General features: G+C 38.1%; 1 protein-coding gene across 4 annotated transcripts in view; it reads left to right on the top strand.

Moving 5' to 3' along the window:
* zgc:173742 (DNA topoisomerase I, mitochondrial) overlaps positions 1-26,496 on the top strand; it is a 214,277-nt gene extending 187,781 nt beyond the window's left edge. For all 4 annotated transcript variants that reach the window (XM_051931458.1, XM_051931456.1, XM_051931457.1 and 1 more), the window contains exons 17-21: positions 12,705-12,819; positions 13,342-13,469; positions 17,274-17,368; positions 22,228-22,377; positions 26,280-26,496. In XM_051931458.1, coding sequence (XP_051787418.1) covers positions 12,705-12,819; positions 13,342-13,469; positions 17,274-17,368; positions 22,228-22,377; positions 26,280-26,382 — 591 coding nt within the window. In that variant the 3' untranslated portion in view covers positions 26,383-26,496. The remainder of the gene's footprint in view (positions 1-12,704; positions 12,820-13,341; positions 13,470-17,273; positions 17,369-22,227; positions 22,378-26,279) is intronic.
* The last annotated feature ends 407 nt before the right edge of the window (positions 26,497-26,903 follow it).

The raw sequence follows: 26,903 nt of genomic DNA, 5'->3' as shown, positions 1-26,903 counted from the left end.
TAAGACAAAGATAAATGGAAACCAGCTTCCTGAGATGGAGGCTTTACACAGGAATATAAAAAGCATCAGAGTGAAGTATGTCTTGTTATGAGAATGGTTGGCATTTTAAAGAATAGGATTCATCCTTTTGCATTCAGTGTGCTTTCACTCGCCTCTTTCATCTCTATCAAAGCAGCACATATTGTGCACTTAGTTACCACTGGAAAAAAAAAAACACATTTAAATTCTTCACATGCTTTTATTTTTTATTTTATTTCTTTTTTTTTTGTTTACAGCTGGTGCATAGGCAGTTTAAGTTTTGAACTGGCAGTCTTAAGATTTAGACTTCAATGTCCTAATCACTACAATACGGTGCCGGAATGTCTCTTCTATATCAGCCCAGTTCAGAGTGTCTGATTACTTTAATATAATGTCTGTTCACTCAGTTTACTTCACTGATTGTTGCTATATTAAAAAAAAAGATTTATAAAGCTATTAAAAGAAATCAAATAATAGTTTACAAGTATTTTACTGAATGCCTTATACAGTACATAACCAGATGCCAGAGTCATACCAATATCGGCACTGTTATCTGTTAGTTCTGGCATCTAAGTTCAAATCCTGACATAGCTACTATCTTTTGGATATTGCATAATCTTGTGTATACAAGCAATGATTATTAGTCTCTTTCTACCATGCATCGTGTCAGCTGTGTACAACCTGATTTAGCGCTTTGTGCAATGAACAGAATTGGAATTTTTGAAGATAAATGTTTCTGTTTTTGATTTGAGTATTAGGTGTTGATATTGAGATATCATTTAATAATGTCATTTGATGGTTGAACTCTATGGCAAAATGTGTTGACTATCATTTTGTGTAACCTGAGAGGAAAGGTTAAAAATATTGATTCCCAAATTGGTCATTATATAAGGACAAAGTATAAAACTAATTCATGGCATTGTTTAAAAAAAATAAAATATTAACAATCAAGTAAGGTGTGCAGTGAATGCTTCATTATCATCAGACGAGCCCCATAACTGAGCCTGCCCTTTTAATTAGCTTGTTGATTCTGTGGGCCTCCCTTGAAGGGATATTACCAGCCTAGCACACCACAGTATAGAAAATTGCACTGGCCATCAGAGTTTTAGAAGATGTGAAGGGTCACTACCCACAATAAACACATGCAGTCTCCTAAGAAGAAAGAGCCTGCTCTACTCTTTCTTGTATAAATCCTCTATGTTAAGAGACCAGTCCATCCTGTCATTGATGTGAACATCCGAAATACTTTTAGGAGTGCAGCACTTCTACATCCACTCCCTGAATAGTGACTGGACATAGTGGCTTTTTGGTGTGGCGAAAGTCAAAAACCAATATATATGTTTTGGGTGATGTTAAGTTTCAGACAGTTTTATCTGCACCAATAAACCAAGTTCTTCCCCTTGTAACCACAGCCCATTCATGCAGAATCATCTGAGAAGCAAGTGACATGTCTCGGTGTTATACAGCAATTACAGACCAAGGTGTTACAGAGAGAAGACAAAAGGAGACAGGACTGTTCCTTGTGGTGCTTCATTGTTGCTCATATCCATACCAGAGACACAGACCTTAGGTCTGACAAACTATGGTCTTGACATGTAGTCCATTATACAGAACACCACAGGCTCATCAACCACTATGTCCCTAAGCTCACCCCTTAAGAGAGATAGCTACATGGCATTTAAGATGCTGGAGAAATCAAAGTACATTTATCACAATGTTGCCTTTTGTTCGGGTTGGATTCAGGTTGTTGATTAGATAAATAATTGCATTTTCCACTCCAGTCTTTGTCTGATAGGAAAACTGTAGTTGATCCAGGAGGTCTTTCATAAGAGGACTCGTATAGTCCAGGACCAACTTCTCAAAAGTCTTAAGTGAAGAGACATCTGTTGCCTTTGGAAATGGAACAATGGTAGTTGTGGGTGGTGGAGGAAGGGGGTCTTTTTTATTAATTGGTTCCACATATTATTGCGCCTGAGGTCCAGTAATTATGCTAATTCCATTCCAAATACCCTTCATTTTGTTCTGAAGAGCTTGTTTTCTAATTTAGCTCTGTAAGCTTCCTTTCCTTCACCCATTTTTGTTAAGCTAACAGTAAAAATAACACATGACCCACCCACAAAATGTATCCTTTTGAATGTGGTAAAAAGGTCACAGGAGCAGATCATAGGCCATCATACTACCCAGGAGTTGTATCAGAGCTTGCCATTGTATAGTATGTGACCCTAATGACCCTTGATTTCTGCCTAAGAGAGTTCCAGGAGAGTAAAAGGCGTAAAACTGAGAGAGATTCATTAAAACAAAAAGTTTGGAAAGGAAATGGATGTTGGTTCATAAGATAGTCAAGAAAACATTAGTACATGACCTCTAGAAAGCCATGACTGGTGTGGCAAAAGTCAATAAACAGTTGGTTTTGCTGATATGCAGTTGCTGGCAGTTCTTTCAGCAGTAAGAAATAAACGTTCTCCACCTGACTGACATCCTGTACTCTGTCTTGTCCACCCGTTATTGACACACTTCATAGGTGCAGAGTAATTTCTGTAGTTGTGTGAACTAGTGTTATGTTTATAATCTGAGGTGTACAGAGTAAACAGAAGATGAGACACGACTGTTCCTTTTGCTTCTCCAGTGTTGCTAACATCGTTATCATAGACACAGTCCTTAACTCTCACAAACTGCAATCTTCAGGTCAGACAGTCCATTATCCAGGACACCATAGGCTAATCCACCGGCATATGTCTAAGTTTACCACTTAATAGAGATGGCTCTATGGTACTGAAGGCACTGGAGAAATCAAAAAATTATAATCCTCACAGTGCTGCTAGCTTTCTCCAGGTTAGAATAAGTCTTGTGGAGCTAAAAGATAATTGCATCCGCCACTCAAGTTATTGGTCATTAGGTATACTGCAGTGTGTTTGGGTAGTCTACAACTAGAGCACTCGTATAGTCCAGGACCAACCTTTGAAAGGTTTCCATAATGTGATGTGTAAATGCCACCAGCCTGTAGTCATTAGGTGAAGAGGCACCTGCCTTCTTTGCAACAAGAACAATGCAGGATGTTTTTCACTGTAGCGGCACATTCTAGAGCCCTGGGGACAGACTAAACATGTGACAGAGGATATCACAAAATTGGTCAGTGTAGGCCTTAACAACTTAACGACCAATTTCATCTGTTCCTGTGGCTTTTCCTGTGTGTAATTTCCTCTGTTGTTTCCTCACTTGGTCTTTAGTTGTTGATACCAGTTGTTCACCATTGCATTTCAGCAGGAGATTTTGTGAGAAGTCGTGCAAAATGACACCATTTATTGGCTAACTGAACAGACTACAGTATGTAAGCTTTCAAGGCAGCTCAGGCCCCTTATTCAGGCAGGTTGTATTACAGAAACTGGAGTACCCTGCGTTTATATAGACACTAGGAGAGAGACAGCATTGGGAAAACCTTTAAGTGCGTTATCTTCAATGGAAAAAATTGACAGACCATTCCAGCCTAAGATTCATATTGTAATCTTTTTAGTTAGCCAATAAAAGGTGTCATTTTGCATGACTCCTCATTACATTCGTAATGGCTAACATGGTATAACACCCTACTACTGCAGTAGGAGATTTTTAAATTAAATTTGTACAGTTTGCCTTATTTGAACTATCTCAAAGAACAAAATTGATTTACTGGGAGATGAGTTGTTTTATCCAGACAGACAGACGAGACAGATATGGCAACCACAGTAGGTGGCTTTCATATTATAGGCAAATGCACCTAAAAATTGAAGTGAGCACTACAATGACTTTGTGAAGTTGTTTCTTGTGTAAGGCACATATAAGTATGTAATCATAAAATCTAATGAGCTTCCCGCATTGTGATGCATATCTGTGATCATATTGCAAGATCATGCAACAGGCAAGTAAGCTGCCATCTTCTGTTTGGTTTGTTTTCTCAGCTCTTTAATTAGAGAAGCAGCAGGCTTTTTGTGGCCCTGTGAGAATGCACTCAAAAAGACAAAACTATATGTTGGGTCTGATGGGATAACTATAATTAAAATGTGTTTCATTTCTGAAGTTAGTTACATACTCTTCTCTCTCTTTCTCTCAAGGCTGGCAGAAAGAGATCCATAATACATCGAGCACAATTATTTTGTGTCAACTGGGATGTCAGATGTTTAAGGCATCAGGTCATTTGTAACAAACTGCCTGAATTTGGCACAGGATTAATGCAAAAGACCTGTCTGAAAACATCTGGTTGTTCTTGAAGTCCTCAAGGGATGGAGGGGCAGGTGTTTTATTCCAAATGATGTACTAAGACAGAAGTTGCAGCCTTACTACACTACAAAGTCTGCTCATTTCTGTTTCCAGCTTCTGATAGACACAAATTAACAATACTGTATGTAATTGTTTAAAGTAGGTTTTTGTACACCCGGGAGGTTCTGGTTCTTTTAATATCATTATGTTCTTTGCATTTTAAGTTATGGGATTTAGGCATTCATTTAGTGTATTTTAACTTGTGATTTAACTGAGAATAGACTTTCTACACTACTGAGGTGTTCTTTGACTTCTGTTTCTGAAAAAAAAACTTTCCTTTTTGATCAGAAATTGTCAGATATGAAATCAGTATTTTTTTTTCTCCTTAATAATTCTTGAAAGCACTTTTTCCCTTTCTGAGAATCAGATGTTTTGATTGTGTGTTGTGTGTTTATTTATGTGATTTATGTAATTTCTTAGAATTTATCAGGACTAGATTGTCCTGTAAAAAGAGGGAATTAAGAAAGTACTTCTAGAAGTGCACCACCTCAGCACAGTCAAATTTCTTACTTCCATTTCCAACCATCATGCAACATGTTACATCATAATGTGTGTGTGTGTGTGTGTGTGTGTGTGTGTGTGTGTGTGTGTGTGTGTGTGTGTGAACATATACAACAGAGAATGGAGAGGAGGCTTGGAAGCACATTAGTTAGCATTACTGCATATACCTATAATGTGTATGTGTGGATGCCCTCTGAGCACATCTAACTAGTGTACTAGGCAGGGTCCACTGTGAGATGACCTACATGGAGACCATGGATGTGCTGGAAGCAATGTCTTTCATCTGGCCTGGCAGTACCCAGGAATTCCACACAAACAGTACAGTGTGGCCTGCTCTACAGATGGAGAGTAAAGTGAAGATTAGCTTTTTAACTTTTGGTGGATATACCAATATATAATTCCTATAAATTTCCTGTCAAAATCTTGTCACAGGAGACCTGCCAAGGAACCTGAATAGTACAATTTTTTTTGTCTCCTTATAGAAAATAACTACCGTAGTTATGTCTTTTGCCTCAGATTGTAGATAGTAGCTTATAATCAGCTGCTGAGAGAAGACTCATACAGGTATGGACTGCCACCTCAGGACCACTGTAGTTTATTTCAATGTATCAAGACCAAGTAAATGGGGAATGTAGTGTTACATCTTGCATGTGTCATTTAAGAAGAAAGTCCCATTAAAAGTCTATCATTCTTTTTCTCAAGTTTTATTTGCCGACTTTCAACACCATATCAAGTCACTCTACAAGTGCATACTGTACATAATCAGTATTAAGTGAATAGATGTTACTAGGTTTCTTAAAGTTAATCAAAAGTGCTACATTCCAGATTGATTACACTTTCACTTTTATTCCTTTCGCTGTCTGTTCCTAAAACATTGTGTATTTGTTGGTGGCAGCCCTTGAGGTAACTGCCTTCAATGCTCAGCTTTTGAAAACCTAAGCACAAGTGGCTGCAAGATTTGAAAGCTAAAGTTTAGGCATCTGTTGCAGATGGTATTCTATTTTATATAGGTTGACAGTCACATTTTCTTATTTATGTTGTTCAGTTTTGGGTTTTTTTTTTCTTCAAAATGTGTAGTAATGCAGTATAGACATCAGCTTGTCAAACTTTCACTAGTAGCTTTTGTAACAAAAGGTGTCCGAATAAAAAGTTTTATAGTTAATGATATAACTGTTACCAGTTAGCTATGAAAATGTTTTCAAATCAAAACTAAAAAATAAATAGTCTGGCAGTTATTAAGCATTATGAAACTGATTTTAACAATTGTAAAGTGTGCCAGTTCAACAGTCGCTGGAGCAGCCATTCATCTTTGGGAGAACAAATGTTCATTAGCTTCATAGTCAACTATGTGAATTTAAAATTAGGTAATTGACACCAAATCAATGTAACACATCATCTTCAAGAATTACCAGGTTTATCATCCAGCATCTATAAATTGCTTGACAAGAAATGTATTCTGCTTGCTTGAACAATTTATTCATTATTTATTTTTAGAGTTCAATCAGACTATGATTTGAGATGGAACAAAGTTTTTTTTTTTTTCCCTTATGTGTTTTGCTCTCAAAATACATAAAATTCAGAAACCTCAATCCATCTGCACTCAACCAAAAACATACACAACCTACGCATCAGCCTCCATATCCACTCGGGCCCCGGAGCATCTACAAAACAAAAAGTAACTGTAGAATGCTGAGATAGAAAGAAATAAAGTATGGAAGCGCTGATTCATTGTTCCTGTTTATTCCCCAAGAATCTTTCTACCAAATATAACAGTGAAGCATTTTAATGTAGCAGCTGTATTTAATTGTAGAGACCATCTTTGGCATGGCCTTATAACTCCTTGAAATGGGTAGTCTAATTTTTTTCAATTTATTAAAGAAAAAAAAACAACACTAAGGCCACTGGTATGAATTTACCTTTTAGAGAGATCTTAAGTATTTATTCAGCACTGCACGTCAGCAAAATACTTGACTGGTAATTGGGGGGAGGGACAATTCAATCTACTTATACAAGAAGCACTTTGACAAAAAAATAAATAAGTAAAAACTGAAGAGTGAAAGTGCAGGCCAGAAGGAAGTTCCATTAGGACACTTCTACATGCATATGGATTGGTATTGTGTGCTATTTAATTTTGATTCTTTTCCTTTTATGTGATAATTAACAAACTTGTTCATATGATGCTTATCAATAGACAGTGGAGTCTTAATGCCTACCCTACTAAGCTAATTCAAGTACTGGCCAATTAGCACTGTTGTTGTTCTTTGGGGCAACATTGTTGAATCTGTAATGGTCAAAGGCTGAAAAAGGAATACACCTGAACTGTTTTTGTCATGTTGTTCACAACTGGCTGTTATTTAAATGACAAATTAGTAAATATTTTTGTATGAGTATATCATTTATGTTCTAGGTTCATTTTAGAGGTAAATTGTCAAACTGGTTTTTGTGTATGTAAGCAAACTAAACAGTGATATGGTGTGTTAATCTGTTGGGTTATCTTTATACTGTAACCAACTCTGAGAAATTACCGAAGATGGCGGAACACCACTGCCAATAAACAACTTGATTGACTTCTCAGTTCTTTCCTTCAGTGGCATAAAAGAGGTTTTCTGTTTGATTGGCTTTCATTAATGTTCACACTCTAGTTTGTAAACAACCAATTCGTAGGCTTATAGCAGGGCTACATAAATGTGAATGGAAGAGAAGGCCTGTGATATGGTTTGCATATTTGCAGCTGGAGATCCACAAAGGGAGAAAAATGAATCACGTATCATCCAGTACTTTTTATTCCTGAGCTTTTAACCCGTACCAGGGGTCTTCATCAGAGGATAATGCTTAGATTTACAAGAATCAAAGGCAATATATAGCAAAAAATTGTGTGGGTGGTGGCTAAGTCAGAGTGATCGGGGGGGTATTTGGGTGTAAAGTCTTGTTTATTATGAATATGTTCTTCTTAAGTTTGCATATGCTGGATTTATGTCCAAGTGTCTGTTGATGGCGTTCTCATTTGATAACCAAGATTCGGCCAGCTCTCTGTGAATGTGTATTATGTCCAGTTTATAAATGTTTGTAGCTGACCTTTTTCATGTATGTCAATATATAGGTACAGTATATCTAAAGGTTGATTCCCATTAACAGAAAATAGAAGGGGATGGCATTGACATAGAGCAATTTGCCTTTCTGGTGCTGGAACTTCTGATTTTTCTTCAAACATCTATAAAATGCACCGGAAAAAACATGTTTTTTTCCCCCCTGTATTCTTTCTGACTATCTGCACAACAAAATTGTTTAATCCAACTTCAGAAGCATTCAGACGTCAGGCAATTCCTTTTACCATTGATCACCTCAACCATTTCTTCACATTTCAACTTAATCAATTAATAAGATGGCCACCTGAACTATCATTTTGTTCAATACTCCAGTAACTTTCGGCATCAACACAAAAAGCATGATAAGATCTTTTCATTTCCACTTGGGGATTGTGTCAGCTGCCATTCCTTTTTTTATTTTATTTTATTTAAATCATCCAATTATAACCACTTCGGTTACAGACCAGTTCGTGCCACTACAACAATCAAAACCAAACAGCTTTTTTCATTAACCTTTTCAGAATTGAGCTCAGCTTTTTGTGCATTAATTGTGAACTTTGTATTTTATTAGTTTTTACAGTATGTGAACAGTGCATGGGTAGTAGAGTTTTGTGGAGAATTATGGTTTGTTTTGTGCATTGCTTATGGTTCCTCATAAGTCTGTATGTACTGTATGAATGTTTTTGTTTATATATGTATATGTGAGTTTTGTTTAGTAACTTAATATCTGCTCTATTTTCACTCTGATTCAGTTATTAGTTTTTCTTACTGGCGAGGACAGTAAGGTGAATACAGTTTGGAATGACTTCACTCAGATTTTTTTTGGGACTGAGCAGTGTGGCTTCTCATTCTTTTATTTATTTTTTTTTTTTGAGTGAGTTGTTAGTCTGATGTCTTACATTTTAATCATGATGCCAAGTTAAAACACGAGTCATTTTTTGTTTATTCATGGCTGGCAGAGTGCCATTGATGTTTCTCCTTTTTGTTATTATTTTGTACACAAATATTGGAGTATTGACACTTTTCAGTATTTATGCATGGCTGTTTTAAATGACAAAGTATTAGGTTGATGTTTTTACACTGAGTCTAAGTATTTCTAATTAGGCAATCTTTCTAAACAGTAAGGTTAAGGTCTTTTGTGTTAAAAATAAAAAATTAAAGTAAGTTGCATATTGTATCTGTGTATATATATCATGGTGTGCCCATTGATGCAGGCATAGGCTCTGGAAAAATGAGTTGGATTAAATGGGTTTGAAGATGTTATGATAAGGTTATAGTGTACTTGAGCAAGAGAAATGAGACTGGTGACAGTGGATATCTGTTGTAAGTTTGCATTTTGCTGGCTTCTTTCATCAATCTGGCAGCAAAGAAAAGCCGCTGTGTCAATTGAGGTTCAAACTATTGAAATTCAAAGGTTAGTCAGCTATACAGTGCATGATGAAGGGTAAGAATTACCTTTTAATTTGTGTCTTTGACTCTACTCTGTTGGACCCCTGAGCAAGGCCCTTAGCCTGCAATTGCTTCGTCCTGGGTATGACGTTAATCTACATCCAGCCCTGCAGGTAGGCCCTCCAACCTGCAGGGAAAAACCTGGGGGTTGGTGGCAGAACTGGCACTCCAGCCACCATAAAAACCTCGCACTGTTCCAATCCATCTGAACTAGTGTGGTGCTGAGGTGTCACCCATCGCATGGCTGCACTTGGGTCCTAATATGGGGATCCTGAGTTCATTTGTCAAGTGGTGGGTGCAGCAATGCGCTGTATCAGCGTGTGCTCCTAACCTCTCTCTCTTTGATGAATGCATTACATTTGGGAGAAAATGAGGGTGACAATCCAAAGAAGTAGAGTTCTACAGTAGTCGTTGATTCTGACACCTCTGACATATTTTCCTAAACTGATCCAAGAGATGTCTCTTGATTTCACCTATATAAATTACAGAACTTCTTCTATAACAAATTAACTGTATATCCAAACAGGTGCGTTGTGTGTCCAGAGGAACCAGGTATGACCACAAAGAAGAATTTTGCTGCACCTACTCTTACAAAAATTGGCCATTGTGTACGGTAGCTATGAATTGTTAAGCAAGCTACAGAAAAGATATTTTTTCAGAATGAGTTACAGGTGGATACAGAAAATGGTTGGTCTTAAAAATGCTTGTGTGTGAAGAGATGTTTGACATATAGGAAAAAAAAATGATATGATTAATGACCTGAAGAGGTGACAACATATTAAAGGGGGTTTGGGAATATAGGATCTGAGTTTGATTTGTGGTACCTTGTTTTCTCTTCTATTGGCAATATCAGAATGCTATTCTCTGTTAATTCTTTGTGCTTTGTTATGGCAATTGTTCCCTTTGCTAGTGATGAAACCAAGTCTGTAAAATGAAAAAGGTTGAGAGCTTTTAATAGATGACGGAAGTATTTTATTTTGAGAGATGGTCCAACAGGAAAGTGCATGGATGGTAAATATGAGAGATGAGTGGAAACAGATGAGTTAGTGAATAAATTCTGGAGCAGGAGATGGCATTGGCACAGTCCTCAATATGTTATTTTTACAGGTTATGTGCAGAGCTTGAGTTATAAGAAAAGAAATGATCTCCTGAACAAATAATAGAATTTAGCTTTTCTAGGTCCTATTCTGGGGTCTGTAGCAAATCTCCCAACCTGGTGGTGATAAAGCCATGTAGGATGTTAAACAATCCTGTCATTAACCCCATCTCATTAGAATGGCAGTGAACCTACTTGAGATCTTTTGTGGTTTCTACACCAAAAAACATATTCATTTTTAAGGTTGTCTTATTTTACAGAAGGTGTCCATTCAACTACTACTGTTTTTTTCCCATCTCTTCAGACTTTGTTCTTCTCCATTTAGCATCCAAAACCATTTGAACTGCTGCCGATGCTTCAATGCAGAAGGTGGTAAAGATTCAACAGCCAAAACTCTTAATTATAATGTCTTCCTTTTCAGAGTGGTTAGTTTTTTGTTTGTTTTTTTTTTTAATTTAATAAAGCACAATTTGCAGATGCACACTGATATAGCCATTTGCAGCATCCTCCCAATGCTTTACAAATGGACAACATACTGACAATGCCATTCAAATAGTTATATCAGGCTCTACAGTTAAAGCTATTCTGAGCTTATAAATCAGGAAATATCGGCGGGCTTCTAAAGCATTTGTTAAAATAATTGTAGCAAACTATTCAGCTGGCACATTATGAACAAAATACTGGGAACACGCTTTAGGCAATTATGGTGAATAAAATGGGCTAATACTATAGCACCATCTAGAGGTTTTACTGTGACAGCTGCTTTCATAAAACAATATAGGAAGAAACTGCAAATCCTATTTCAGAAAGCTGTTTGTCTAAATACCTGTCAGGAACACAAAGATGATGTTGCCCCCATTTTTTTTCATTTTTCTCATTTTATTAAGGAACGTTTTCATTTATTACTTCACCCACTAAAATGACAAAATCTTTACTTGAGTACTTCTGCCATTTTATAAAATCAAATAGCTCCCTTTTAGCTTTGCAAAAAGTAGCTTCTTTGGAATGGATTCATTATTTTTAATTGAAAGTGTTCAAAGAGGAACACACATTTGTTCACCTTTTTCCCCAGGCACTGACCTGCTCTCTAGTACCTACCCATCAGACTAATTTTTGACAACATAAGAGCAGTGGTTTAAATGAGCCTGACAAGTACCACTTACAGTAATGCATGTGGTACATCAAACAAGGAGATGAGCACACTGCATTTTGATCAGCAGTTCTGGAGTAAACAGAATTGAGCATCAACAGCTTGTTTCTTCCCTTTGTTGCACTGAAAAATATTTTGTGCCTAGTAAGATTTGTCTGTGTAGCTCACAAAATTGTACCATTTTTTGTTTTTATAATATTTTCCACTAAAAGACAAAGCTGATCATTTCAAAGTCACGTTTATGTAAATAATCAAAAGGAAAATTTGTTTAAATTTATTTATACAGAAGTCCTCTTGTATCCATATTTCCTTTTATGCTCGTTGAGTCTTCATTTACTTATTCGTTTTTGTTTTTTTTTTTGGTGACACCACAATATTTGAGGTGCAGTTGGTTGCATTTCTTTTTTGTTTTCCAATTGGAGCACAGGCAGGTGAAATGGCTTTCTTATGGTCACACAGTGTTAATAGCAACGTTTGAAGTCCAAAGCCTAAACCACTGTGACACACTGCCTGCTCACATTACATTCATGTAATGATTTTAAGAAACTATTTTATGAAAACGTCTTTTTAGGTACATCATTGTTCTTCACAATGAAGAAAGTCCACCCATTACAGGATTCCAAAGAGGCAATGCTTATTACTGCAAAATGAGGCAGAAGGCAGGGCCAGTTTGTAGTTGACTTGGGTCCTATTCAGGTGACACACCTACACCCCTTAACTCATAACGGAGCAGCCAGTTAAACTAACTGCAAAGTGGGAGATTTGAATCCTGTTCCCTGTGGAGTAATAGTAGCCACTATGCTTCCCATAATGTGTTTTATGCTGTTTCTGGTGAATATGTACCCTAAATTATTGTCATCTGTAAATTTTTTTAAAGGATCCCTTCAGCTTACAACTCCCATACTTCTTTGCACCATTATAATGGAGTCTTCTGTAACTCACATTTTTCGTGATTTAAGTTTTAATTTGTAAAGAAACTGAAATATTAAAGTAAACCTGAAGTCACTGCATGAAATAAAAGTTGTATGACATCACATTCATCCTGGTGATGCTGTTTATTTTATTATTATTAAATTATTCAATAATTTGTTTTCTTCTCTCTCCATACTTACAGACCACTCTGCTGAATAAGCACCTCCAATCTTTGATGCCGGGCTTGTCTGCAAAAGTTTTTCGAACATACAATGCCTCCATTACACTGCAGGAACAACTTCAGGTGCTTACAGACAGTGAGTCTCTCCATATTTATTTATTTATTTATTTTTTATATAGAGTGTTTACTTTTAGGGGTCATTTTACAAAATCAAGGACTTTTTGACTTTAAATTGTTTTCAGTATCCTGAATCATGTACTGCAAAATGAAGCCTGAATCGACACGTGACAGGCTCTGAAGGAGTAGGAACAATGTGGTCAGTGAGCTTGACATTAGATGTAAAATGTTAACACACTAGGTTTCCTCTTGAAACTTTTACAGTTCAGTAGATTGTATATCACACTTTAAGCAACAGAATGCACTGTAAATCATAGGTTGTAAGCTGTCTCACAGAGCCCCACTTTTAAACACAAGGATTTTAAAGCTTTCATCTGACAAATTGGCAGGAAAGTTCTAGGATAGCTTAAAGATTTTTATTCAAGTAATTGTGAAAATAGCTTTTGGGCATCTTTTTTTGTGTTAGCCACATTTTGCCTGCAGATACACTTTTTCTAAGGCTTCATTCTTTTTTTCTTTCTTTTTTTTTTTTTGTTTGTAGAGTCAAGTAGCATCCCAGAAAAGATACTGGCGTATAATCGAGCTAACCGTGCGGTTGCAATTTTGTGTAACCACCAGCGTGCACCTCCTAAGACCTTTGAACAGTCCATGACTAATTTAAACACAAAGGTAAGATCAGTGCATGGTGTACCACTTTATACAAAATAGACTCCTAATGGACAGCCAGCAATTCTGTAAAATATGATGAAACCAGATGACCACATGTTGTAATAGCCGCATGGTCAGGAGTATGTGTATATATACTGTATAATGTATAATGTGTGTGTGTGTTTGTATAATATAGTCTCACAGTCAGTGTTTTTGTGTGTAGAAACCAATATAGAAGATGATCAGTTATAGCCTTCAGTAAAATTAAGTTGTATTTCTTTCCATTCTAATAATGTCAGTTTTTTTTTTTTTTTGGCAGTGAAGGGGATGTGCCACCCATCAGTTACACCACCACTTTCAGGAAACATGACATCTCCTTTCAAAGCCTCCCACAATTTCTTTGCTTCTTTGTTGGAAGTCATATGTATGTGTCCTGCAAAGCTGATTGGAGAGCACAAAACAATCCCCAAACGAATGGCTTGTGGTTTTCTGCTTATTGCAGAAAGATTGGATAAGCTATAAACATTGGCAAGATAACGTAATGCTACTGTAGCATGCTTTTTGATGGGTATATACAGTATTTTCAAAATCTCAGAAGAATCTGCAGCCTTTCAAATACAAAAAAATGAGAGACATGACAGCAGGTTGTGGTCAAAAGTGTACGAAGTTCAGGTGTTAAACAAAATGACAAAGGAATTTGTTAGACTGCTGTTTTGCATTTTGGAGAATGCGCATTTTTATTTGTCTGCTAAAGATGCATTTAAATTTTGTAGTTCAAATGCAATGTGTGTGCAATACTTTTGTAGCTATTGTACCTAAGGATCTGCGCTGGTATCCAGAAGGTTGCCGGTTCAAATCCCCGTCACTGCCAAAAGAGATACTACTCTGCTGGGCCCTTTAGCAAGACCCTTAACCTGTAATTGCTCCAGGGGCGCTGTACAATGGCTGACCCTGTGCTCTGACCCCAAGAGGTATGCGAAAACTAACAAATTCCTAATACAAAAAAATTGTACAAGGTGAAATAAAGAAAGTATACAATCAGGATACAAGTTCCTAGTCTTGTTTGGGTATTTACATCATGTTCAGTCATGTGATTCAAATCATTGCCAAAGTAAAGACCATTGACGATGTAAATAATTCAATTCCATCAGTTCAAGCCTAGTGCAAAACTGCAGCTGTGTGGGTTTCAATCTGGGAGGCAATTCGCACCCTGCAGCGGTGCATGTTTTCCTAAGACATGCTTTCTAGTTTATTTGGCTTATCATGGACTAGTACTCTATCCAGAGTTTGTGTCTGACTTATTCCTAATGCTGCCAGAATAGACACAAGTCCCATCATGGCTATGAATTGTCTTTTACATTTATAGTAACATGGGGCCTCATGTACGCACAGAAATGTTGCGTACGAACGTTTCCACGCTCAAATCGCGATGTATAAAACCTAAACTTGGCGTAAAGCCACGCACATTTCCACGGTACCTCATACCCTGGCATACGCAAGTTCTCCGCTCAGTTTTGCAGACTGGCGGCACCCAGCGTCAAAGCAGTGCGATTGTTCCTGTGTGGTTACCCTTTCTTTTTCAAATCCACATCCCTGACGTGGCTTTATAAATACACTGAAATTAACCGCATATTGTTTATTAGTTTAATGCATCTGATAGTAATTAACCAGTAACAATATAATGGTCCACGGAATGGTCAAACTATTCCAAAAATGAGATCATGATGAACGAACAGCAGAATGGCACCAGTTTACCCGCAGCGTGCTCCTTTACTTGCAAAAATGGTGCATAGCTTTCTAAATGGTAAGTCCTCAATTTTCAAGACATGATTCCCCTACTCGGTCCACACTAGTCATGGGTTGAGTCAAACCTTGCACCCCTGCAAGTGCCGTGCCACCCTTTAAGTAAGCTAGCAGGATTTTTGAATTGCTATATCTTGTAAGAATTCATTTAAAAAAAGAGCAGTTTAACTAGCAATTCATTATGGCTTCACACATAATAAGCACAGCACTAAAACGTAAATTGCATGCCATCAGTTTGAGACCCTTAAGGCCGTATGATACAACATTGCAAGCAGTTTATACCTCCTGAATGCTAGTTGGTGGTGTTTGTAGCATGCAAGTAAAGCGAATGATCCATGAAAAAGCAGGCAGATTTTGCCCTCCAGGATTACCATTTCTCTCCTCTAGTTCCACGTTTTGTTCCATAGGCAAATGTATTTGCTCCTTTTTCCACTTTATCTTACATTCACTGACTTTCAAACCAGTGGAAATGCTTTTCAGAAAATACATAGTTACCAAAGTTGCCAAGTATAGTTATATGGATCTGTGTAGGGTTTGCTCCTATATGATGAATAGTCACATTTTTTGTGGAGGTGCACATCAGAGTATGATGTAGCTACGTGGGCTACAGCGTAGGCTCAATGAAGAAGTATAAATCGGCCTTTAGCCTTCTATATATTTATTTTATGGCACAGTGCTTTGAAACTTCTAGATTGTTGGCCGAAAAGGTACTCCGCACACTCCCAACTTCAACCCACTCTGTGTTATGCATAGGTGGACATCCCATCTCATTCCCCCTCACCTCTCTGGGCATATCTCCTGTTGGTAACACATTTACAATGCCAGGCTCCAGACACTCCAGTCCCTGAAGTGTTGCTGTTTTTTTTTCTTTTACTTACAACTAAGTCTCTTCTTAAAACTTGCAGTGCTTCCAAGTTCCCAAGTGCTTCAGCTCTTTCCTCCCATCTGCTTTACAATTTTTGTAACTTACTATTCTGTTCTTCAAGACCAGTAGCATTTCTATATATTCATCTGTGTGAGACTTCATATTACCCTTTATAATTTTGGCAGAAGGTCCTTCTTTTAACATTTCTCCTTTCCTGGAAATCTATTTTCACTAATATTTTATATTCACCTAAGAACAATAACATCCAAAACATGTTTAAAATTGTTCACTACACTTAACTACTCCTTAAAAGTGTTTTGCCATGGGTCTGTCCATTGATTCCTGTTATTAGTTCTTCCAGATGACTCTACCCAGATATTTGATTTCCATATGTTTTTGAGTCTCCCCCCAGTCTCTGCTTTTTAATTGTCTCTTGCTAGTTTTTTCTCAGCTATTTTTCACACTAGCGTCTCTCTTCTTTTCCAATCTTCTATCCAGCAAGGGCTATCATCTTTATGCACAGTAGCTTCAAAGACATCCCTAGCTTATCTCTGGAACTCTCTTTTTTTTTTTTCTTTTTTTTTTTAAATATCTTGACATGTTTTTGTTTTTCCCCAATCATATTCTTCTAGAAACCTTAGCGGCAGTCATGAATTGGTCATCTGGTTCACATATTACCCTGGTGCAGTGTCTGTGGAGCCAGATGGGCTGTGGTTGTTGCCTTTCTCTCCTCCTATCAACATAAATTTTATCCAAGCAGGGCCTGATGTCTGAGCTGCATTCCCACCTAGGTTTTGCTCAGGCAATTTTTTTTTTTTTTTTTTAAAAACCTTTTTCAACAGGACAAATTTTGTGGGGTGGTATTATTTACTATTATTACTGTCATCATTATTGACTTTTTATTTAATGAGAGAACCTGCTCATTGTTATTATTAAAATTCCAATAAACATTTGATTATAAAATGCACCACTACTATAGAGTAATTAGCTGTATATGTTTCATTCTGTAAGTCAGTTGTGTACACTAAAGGTCTTTTCTATTAATCTTTAATCTTGATTTAAAAAATTTTTTAATCGTATGTATTTTTGCACCTCAGTAATGACAGATTGGGCTCCAGTCATATTCTATGTGTAGCCATATATTTTTTTTGTCATAGATTGCAAGCAGGAAGGAACAGTGTGCCATCGCCAAAAAGGAATTAAGAGAAGCCAAAAAAGAAGCAGAAGCCACAAAAGATCAAAAATTACAAATGTAAGCATTCAAGGAAAGAGAACAGTAAATATTGACAGAAAGGGTTATGGTGCAGAGAACATATCAGTGTGGCACCAGCTGAGACCGTGTTTTAATATGACATAAACTGGCTCCTCTTCTACATGCCTAACTGTTGTAATGTCTTAAAGTCATTAATATATTTCAGATAGAATCTTAAAGGCTTTGCCAAGCAACTCTTGATGGGATATATCCAGCTATGCACTCTGTGTGTGTGCGTGGGTGTGTGTGTGTGTATATTGTAAAACTGGAGACAAAAACAAGAGGTTTGAGACACCTTAGAGATGAACCCCATATAATTGGTAGAAAAAGGTAAAAATAATTAAGCAAAATACAAGGTCTTATGCAGACAGTAGTAAAATCACGACTGAATCAAAGATGGTGATGGTACCTCTTAAGAAGATGCCAGACTGGAAGGAGCTGGGTCAAGGGACCATGATGCAGAAGTGATGTCATTGGGACTGCCATTCGTCTGATTTGCAGGAGAGAAAGAAGCATTAGGCAACAGCACCATCCCTTGACTTGGCATGGATTCAAAATCTTACAAGCCTTTTATTTGTCTCTTAAGCATGTGTGTAATTGTGATGATGCGGGTTTGCTGCATGCTCCCATCTTCTGTACGGGAGCCCTTGAACCCGTCACCGTCGGTAATGTTACCGATGAGCTCTCAGTGAGGCAACAACATAGCTAGGGGATGGTGCAAAACTGCGAAGTGCTTTTATTAAACAGAACAAAACAGTGTTCAAATAAATCAAGTGCAGTGTCTCCAAAACAGTCTTCAATAAATAAATAATCCATTAAAAGCGAGTGAAATACGTGAAGGTTAAAACAATAGAACAAAAAGTCTTCTAAAAACAATGAGGTTAAAATAACGCAGGAAGCAGTACTTTAAAACAGTTACAGAGCCCGGTGCTTCTTTTACCTTAGCATCTCTCCTGCTTCTCCCGTTTGGGCCCTGCAACAGGAGAGTCGCCCTCTCAGCAGCTGACCTTCACTCCTCTCGACCGGTCTGGAGGCTAAGCCGCGAGCGTGGAGATTACTTATTAAAAGCTGGCCTTTGCTGAGAGCTGTGGACCCGCTATACCACAGTAATACGTTACTCCCGCTAAACCCCTCGCGATCTGAACTGAGAGGTCATATACCTGACAAATAGCATCTGTGTTGGCGTGGAGGGAGCTCTGGTGATATCAGACATAGAATTTGTACAGTTAGAAGTCCAAAAAGCACCTCATGACTCACGGATTTGACTCTTTGTGAAGGGTCATCCACTGAAATGCTGCATGATCCATCACAAGAGTGTATTCATTGTTCGAGTAGGTAGTACCGTAGCTGTTGATTGGCCTATTTAATTACCAAAGCTTCCTGTTCCACCGCCACATACCTGGTCTCCCGGTCCAGCTGTTTCTGACTCGGGTGCATTATAAGCTGTTCTTCACTCTTGACACTTTGCTTTAACATGGCACCAAGACTTGTGTCCAAAGCATCTGCCTGGATGATAGGAAGGAGAGAAAAGTCAGGAGTCATTAGTTTGGGTGCTGGCATGAGGACCTGCTTAAAGTCACGAAATGCAGCGTCTGTATTTTCATCCCATGTCACTTCTTTGTTAAATTAATCAAGGGTGTTCCCCAAACCGTCGGTAGTATCCCGCTAACTCCAAGAAAGCTAATGTTTAGATCTGATGGTGTATGTACCTACAAAAAGAAGTCTGACTGCATTCTCATACCATTGCTCACGTATTGAAGTGTCAGCATGGCACTGCCAGATCTAAACACTAGCTTGGAGAGTCACTCGCGTACTTAGTCTATAGCTGTAGGTGGAAGCTGCTGTTGCACTTTTCGTGGCATTACACAAGTACTTTGTCAGCATGCCCTTGTTGATCAAACACAGGAAGCTCTGCAGTCTACTTGTGACTTTACGCTGTAAGTAAATAAATCAAGGTAAATAACATTTGATGGAGCTTTTATATAAGTAATATACTGCATACCTCAACTATGAGAGACAAAATGAGAAAAAAAATCCAGAAAATCACATTGTCTGATTTTTGAAGAATTTATTTGCAAATTATGGTGGAAAAAAAGTATTTGGTCAATAACAAAAGTTCATCTCAATACTTTGTTATATACCCTTTGTTGGCAATGACAGAGGTCAAACGTTTTCTGTAAGTCTTCACAAGGTTTTCACACACTGTTGCTGGTATTTTGGCCCATTCCTCCATGCAGATCTCCTCTACAGCAGTTATGTTTTGGGGCTATAGCTGGGCAACATGGACTTTCAACTCCCTCCAAAGATTTTATATGGGGTTGAGATCTGGAGACTGGCTAGGCCACTCCAGGACCTTGAAATGCTTCTTACGAAGCCACTCCTTCGTTACCCGGGCGGTGTGTTTGGGATCATTGTCATGCTGAAAGACCCAGCCACGTTTCATCTTCAATGCCCTTGCTGATGGAAGGAGGTTTTCACTCAAAATCTGACGATACATGGCCCCATTCATTCTTTCCTTTACATGGATCAGTTGTCTTGGTCCCTTTGCAGAAAAACAGCCCCAAAGCATGATGTTTCCACCCCCATGCTTACAGTAGGTATGGTGTTCTTTGGATGCAACTCAGCATTCTTTCTCTTCCAAACACGACGAGTAGAGTTTTTTTCATCTGACCATATGACATTCTCCCAATCCTCTTCTGGATCATCCAAATGCTCTCTAGCAAACTTCAGACGGGCCTGCACATGTATTGGCTTAAGCAGGGGGACACGTCTGGCACTGCAGGATTTGAGTCCCTGGCGGCGTAGTGTGTTACTGATGGTAGCCTTTGTTACTTTGGTCCCAGCTCTCTGCAGGTCATTCACTAGGTCCCCACGTGTGGTTCTGGGATTTTTGCTCAACGTTCTTGTGATCATTTTGACCCCATGTATGAAATCTTGCGTGGAGCCTCAGATCGAGGGAGATTATCAGTGGTCTTGTATGTCTTCCATTTTCTAATAATTGCTCCCACAGTTGATTTCTTCACACCAAGATGCTTACCTATTGCAGATTCAGTCTTCCCAGCCTGGTGCAGGTCTACAATTTTGTTTCTGGTGTCCTTTGACAGCTGTTTGGTCTTGGCCATAGTGGTGTTTGGAGTGTGACTGTTTGAGGTTGTGGACAGGTGTCTTTTATATTGATAACGAGTTCAAACAGGTGCCATTAATACAGGTAACGAGTGGAGGACAGAGGAGCCTCTTACAGAAGAAGTTACAGGTCTGTGAGAGCCAGAAATCTTGCTTGTTTGTAGGTGACCAAATACTTATTTTCCACCATAATTTGCAAATAAATTCTTTAAAAATCAGACAATGTGATTTTCTGGATTTTTTTTTCTCATTTTGTCTCTCATAGTTGAGGTATACCTATGATGAAAATTACAGGCCTCTCCCATCTTTTTAAGTGGGAGAACTTGCACAATTGGTGGCTGACTAAATACTTTTTTGGCCCACTATAAATACACTCGGGAGGCCAAGAATTTGGTTGTTTTACCAAATAGTCAACCAACTCTTTTTTTTTTATTTTTTTATTTTATGTTTGTTTGTTTGTTTTAGCTCATAGGGACCCTGCCAATAAGCTAATAATATAGAGTGAGTGGTAGAAATAAGAACCATGACTCAATCTCTGGGAAAGTGTCTAACCTTGATTATAAAGGCGGGCCCGTTTTAATTGTGCATGTTCCATGTTTTCTTTTAAAATTGGTCTAAGTTTATCGAATCTATCACATAACTGCGATATATTGAAGGGTGTTGATTGGAGGGAGTGCCTCACACTCCCAACCTTCTTTTAGTATAGCTAGTAACCCTCAAGGTTGTCTTCCGTATAATAGTTCAAAGTGTGAGAACCCCGTTGAGGCTTGTGGAATTTCCTGATAGGCAAAAAGAATGAGGGGAAGTAACTGATCCCAGTTTCTTCCATCCTCGCTGACTACATTAGTATTTGTTTAAGGGTCTGATTAAACTGTTTGACTAGACCACCAGTTTGAGGATGGTATACTAAGGTCTTTAGATGCTTAATCTGGAGTATCCTGAACATATCCAAAGTGAAAGGCTTAGTCTGTAAGGACCTCTTAATGGATGCTGACACATGAAAAGACCCCTACTAGTCTCAGGGCAATGTATTTTTTTGAATTGGTTTGTCTCAAGGTCTTATGCAGACTTTAGTCAAATCACAACTGAATCAAAGATGGTAGCACCACCCCTTAAGAAGATGCTAGACCGGAAAGGGCAGGGACAAGGGACCATGGCCTGGAAGTGATGTAATTGGGACTCCCCGTTGATTAATCTGAGGGAGAGCAAGGTAGAGAAGCATTAGGCAACAACACCAACCGTCAACTTGGGAAGGAATTACAATCAGACAAGCCTTTAAGTTGTCTGCCAAGCACACATGTGTGACAGGGATAGAGAGATAGGTAAATAGCCATATTCTAATGGAAATGTCTTCTGTTTTTATTGTTTATTCTGGTTTGTGGTTTATTTAAAAAGGTTTTAAGTATTGTCACATGATATGACTACACTCAGAAATTGAAAAATGCAGGCTACACGGTGGCATGGATTTAATGACAGCTGTAGTTTGCATGTACTATCTCTGTGTCTCACCTCCCCACAATGTGCAGGCCATGTTTATTGGGGGCTGTAAATTGGCCATGTGTAGGTGAGGATGTGTGCCCTTCAGTGATCCAGTGTGTCGTCAAGTGCTGCTGGGACAGGCATATGACGCACTATAGCCTTGTTGATGAAAAATAGGTGCATTGATTATTTAGAACTTTTGAGTGAACAAGTTAATTTGTTTTGGTTTTTTTTGTTGTTCTTGTTTCTTTATTTAGGATTGTGGAAAAGAAACGCAAAGCTTATAAAAGGTGTAAAGAAGGAGTTATGAAATTAATGCTCCAGGCAACTGACCGTCAAGAAAACAAGCAGGTAGCCCTGGGCACCTCCAAACTCAACTACCTTGATCCAAGAATCAGTGTTGCTTGGTATGTCATTTTGTTCTTTATTTTTTAGAGCATTTAAGCCTATATTTTCAGTCATGAAATATATTTTAATTCAAGTGATACTTATGCTAAAGCAGAATAAGTTTCAATATCTACTATAAAGGAAAAGCATGCTAATATATATGAGAGAAATTGTGCTTGTTGCATATTTGCCCCTATTATATTGTCCATATTTTTGGAGCCCACATCATTACAGTGATCCCTTGCTATATCGCGCTTCGTCTTTCGTGGCTTCACTCCATCGCGGATTTTAAATGTAAGCATATGTGAATATATATCGCGGATTTTTCACTGCTTCGCGGATGTCTGCGGTCTACAGTACGTGTGCTTCCTCAGTTGATTTGCCCATTTGAATTGAAACAAGGGACGCATTTGAATTGAAACAAGGGACGCTATTGGCGGATGGCTGAGAAGCTACCCAATCAGAGCACGCGGTTAAGTTCCTGTGTGCTGCTGATTGGCTCAGCGACGGAGTGTTGCATTAACCAGGAAGTGTAATCTCACTCATTCAACATTAACGTGCACAAGCGCCAACAGAAGTTGCAAATGATTGCAGAAAAGGTAAAAGTTTTGGATATGTTGAAGGAAGGAAACAGCTACACGATGAGTCCACGATTCTTTTTATTTAAAAAGGAGGAAAAGTATATAAGATCTACTGCCGCAGTGTCTTTTAACCAGGGTGCAAAATGAGTTGCAAGTGGACGTGATAAGGCAGTAGTCTGGATGGAATCTGCTCTAGGGATTTGGATTGAAGAGTGATGGAAGAAGAACAACGGCAGTGCTACACAGTCGCCTGAAGAGGCTCCTTTAGAAGAGCTGTAACGCTCTCCTTTGTTGTGCAGTAAAATTAAACTTATCGTTATCAGACAAGTCGTCGTGTCATTGTTGGTGAGTAACCATAATTAATTACGTACAGTACTTATTACATGTACATAGTTTAGTGTCACTGTACACACATTTTACTGTATACAATTTTTCTTGCGTTGTACGTATTTATTGCTGGTGGCCTGTCTGTCGTAATGGCTGTAACATATGTGATATCGGAGATGCTTGATATCTTTAAAATAATATTTAGGTTTTACTGTATGTAGTGTTTACATACATAATTTCAATGAATCTTACCTAATATCTAAGAGAATACAAAGGGTTTATGCTGTATAATTGTGCGTGAAATGTTTGTAATAGTGTGGGAGAGTTTATAAGGGCTTAAAATATATAAAAATAACCATATAAACATATGGTTTCTACCTTGCGGATTTTCTTATTTCGCGGGTGGCTCTGGAACGCAACCCCCGCGATGGAGGAGGGATTACTGTATTGAAAAATGTATGTAGTCCTAACTGATCAGAAATGTTAACATAGCCCTTCTCATGCCTGAAAGTTTTGCTCCTCAATGGCTAAGGTAAGGTAACTCAGTAAGATTCTTTAATTTGCGCTATTAAACTTAAAAGCGTTTAGACCGAAGAAAGCCATCTGATCTATATATTGCATGCTCCTTCATTATGTAGAATAATCCAATGTGCTATAATTTGTATAACTATCACAAGAAAATATATGATAGGAATATTCCTAAAATGCATCAGTAACAGGGAGGGAGGCAGACTTTTTCTGACCAACAGATTTCTTTATTTTTGGTTTAACATAAATTTCTTCTGTGGTCCCTGCAGTGTGTGTTTCTACATTTTACGGAGCACAGCAAAGTTGGCTGTCATCAGGATATGAATGTGAGCCAACTTTGTCTCCTCAAAACAGTCCAGTGACCTAAAGAGGATAACACCACTGTGCTATTTTATACATAATTATACATATTTAAATCAAAAAAGATATTTCTGGAGTGCCAGTCTCTTTCCTATAAATGTTATGCCCTATGCCCTATGCAGCCTGGTTTTCATCTGGAGGTTCCTACCCTAATAGACACCTAGAATCCTTTCAATGAGAATGGTTATACACTTCCACTTATTAACAACTTATTGGTTTCAGATTGTGTCATACAATCCATATTGGCACAAAGTCCCAAAATCAAATATTTATCTCTGTGATTTAAAAACAAAAATCATCATTTACTGTATAGAGGGTGACATGGTGGAGTGCAAATGCTGCTGCCACTCCACTCTACAGTACCATGTTGAAATCCCAGCCCGGGCACCATGTTTACAAACTTCTCATTGTTTTCCCTTATGGGCCACATGGGTTTTCACCAGATACTTGAATTTCCTACATTATACCAAAGACTTCCTGATTTCTAAATTGGCCTGTTACCAGTAGGAACAAGAGTAGGAGTAACAGTGTCCTGACATTCCATTTTGCTTCTTTTTACGATGATAAATGGATTTGGAAAGTGAATACAGTCAATTATCAGCCTTCAGAGGGTAGCATTCCTTTGAAATGAGAAAAAGATGAAAATACAAATATATTGGACCACCACCACCAAAAGCTGTAATCTTTCACTAGCGATTGCTCAAAATACACTTTTCTGCATAGAATTCTTTATTAACAAAACATTATTTTTCATAATACACACATTTTATAACACAGTAACCATGAAATAACTCATAAAATGCAGTACCAAAACACAATTTTTTTTTTTTTTTGCTAGTCATTCAATAGAATCCTGTGACCTTTCGTACAAACATCTCAATTTATATGTCTGTAGCATACGGCCCTTCAACAGCACAAATGGTGCCCTTTTGTGCCTATACTGCAAACTTCAATGGAGTGCGAGCCCCATGGCACATGGAGCATGCGTGCTATAAACATTACTTTGTGAGGAACGGTTTCCACTCAGCATCATTAGAATTTGAGGACCACTCCCTTGGGTTTACATTCATTAACAGCACTCGCACATTATCGTAATAGTTTGATGACCATGCCGGGTCCCTTACCTTTCATAAATCGCACACCTCAGATGATGGCGGCTCTGCATAACTGAAACACAAAACTTGATATTATAAGCAAAACAATGAAAATATGCAGCAAATGAAAAGAGAGATCTTTACTCTACAATGGTGGGGTGAAGCACCTAGTAGGATACTAGCCCAAACTTGTGCCTCTTTTTTTTTTTTTTTATCTTGTAATTTTTCTCAACTGCATATAACCACGAGTTTGCTAAGTTGCCAATGCGATAGTTAAAAGGAGGGTTACAAATAAAATCGCACAAACGCTTGAAGCCATGAAAGTTAAACACACAAGTGTTGAGAATTGGCTGCATAGATTTTTAACTGCTAAAACAAAAAAAAGACGACCTTTACCTTATTGTTTAAATAGCCAATTCAAGATTCTCAGAAAATGATACTACAGCAGAAACACACTCAAGCAATTGCACCTTGCCTTGTGACTGAATGCGTGGACAGTGGACTTTTTTGGCAAAAAAAAAAGAAAGCAATGGACTGGACACAATTTTAAAACTGCCTTATTACAAATCTGTCATTTTCATACTAAACTAATCAGTTGACAAAATATGAGCATTTCATGCATCTGGGATGACCGCCATGTCCAGTACAGCTTTGAAATATCAGTTGGTAAAGAGCTGCCTGTATGCTGACTTCAGAGCCTGCTTCTGGCTCTTAAACCTTGGTGGTTGTGATAGATTAATTATATCAAAAACAGAATAGAGGTCCAGGAGAAGAGCGATAGGTGAAAATGAACAAATGTAACTGTAGAATGCAACTTAGGGGAGTGCATGCTTACCAAAAAAATACTTCAGAATTAAACTTTTCATTTGATAAAATTCCTGCAATATGTCATGGAGCAGATAAATGATAACCGCACATGGATTATATAGTGTGCTGTGTGGGTTAAGCTACTACAGTATAATTGGAGTCAGTATTTGGTTTTATGTGATGCAGTCCTACATTCTGATGTTTCTTTTTTTCCTCCCAATGCAGGTGTAAAAATACGGAGGTGCCATTGGAAAAGATTTATAACAAATCTCAGAAACAAAAATTTGCCTGGGCAATTGATATGACAGCTCCTGATTTTGTGTTTTAAGTTTTGTTTTTCAATAGAAATATTTTATATAGTTTTTGTGTTATTTTAGCATACATTTTACAGTGATCTTAAACTTTTCCTTGAATAAAGTTTGCACTTTTATTAAAACCTTCATTTTAAGTTCTATCCATCCACCCATTATCCAACCCGCTATATCCTAACTACAGGGTCACGGTGGTCTGCTGGAGCCAATCCCAGCCAACACAGGGCGCAAGGCAGGAAACGAACCCCGGGCAGGGCGCCAGCCCAATGCAGATTTTAAGTTCTAATTTTTTTTTTTTTTTTGTTCTTTATTTCGCCTTATTCAATTTCTTGTATTAGGAATTTGGTAGTTTTCGCATACCCCTTGGGGTCAGAGCGCAGGGTCAGCCATTGTACAGCGCCCCTGGAGCAATTACAGGTTAAGGGCCTTGCTCAAGGGCCCAGCAGAGCAGTGGCCTTTTTGGCAGTGACGGGGATTCGAACCGGCAACCTTCGGGATACCAGCGCAGATCCTTAGCCTCAGAGCCACCACTCTGCCC

Source organism: Erpetoichthys calabaricus, chromosome 9 (genome assembly GCF_900747795.2).
Source record: "Erpetoichthys calabaricus chromosome 9, fErpCal1.3, whole genome shotgun sequence".
Lineage (NCBI taxonomy): Eukaryota > Metazoa > Chordata > Cladistia > Polypteriformes > Polypteridae > Erpetoichthys > Erpetoichthys calabaricus.
The sequence above is the reverse complement of the archived record's forward strand: the minus strand, read 5'-3'. Positions and strand labels throughout refer to the sequence as shown.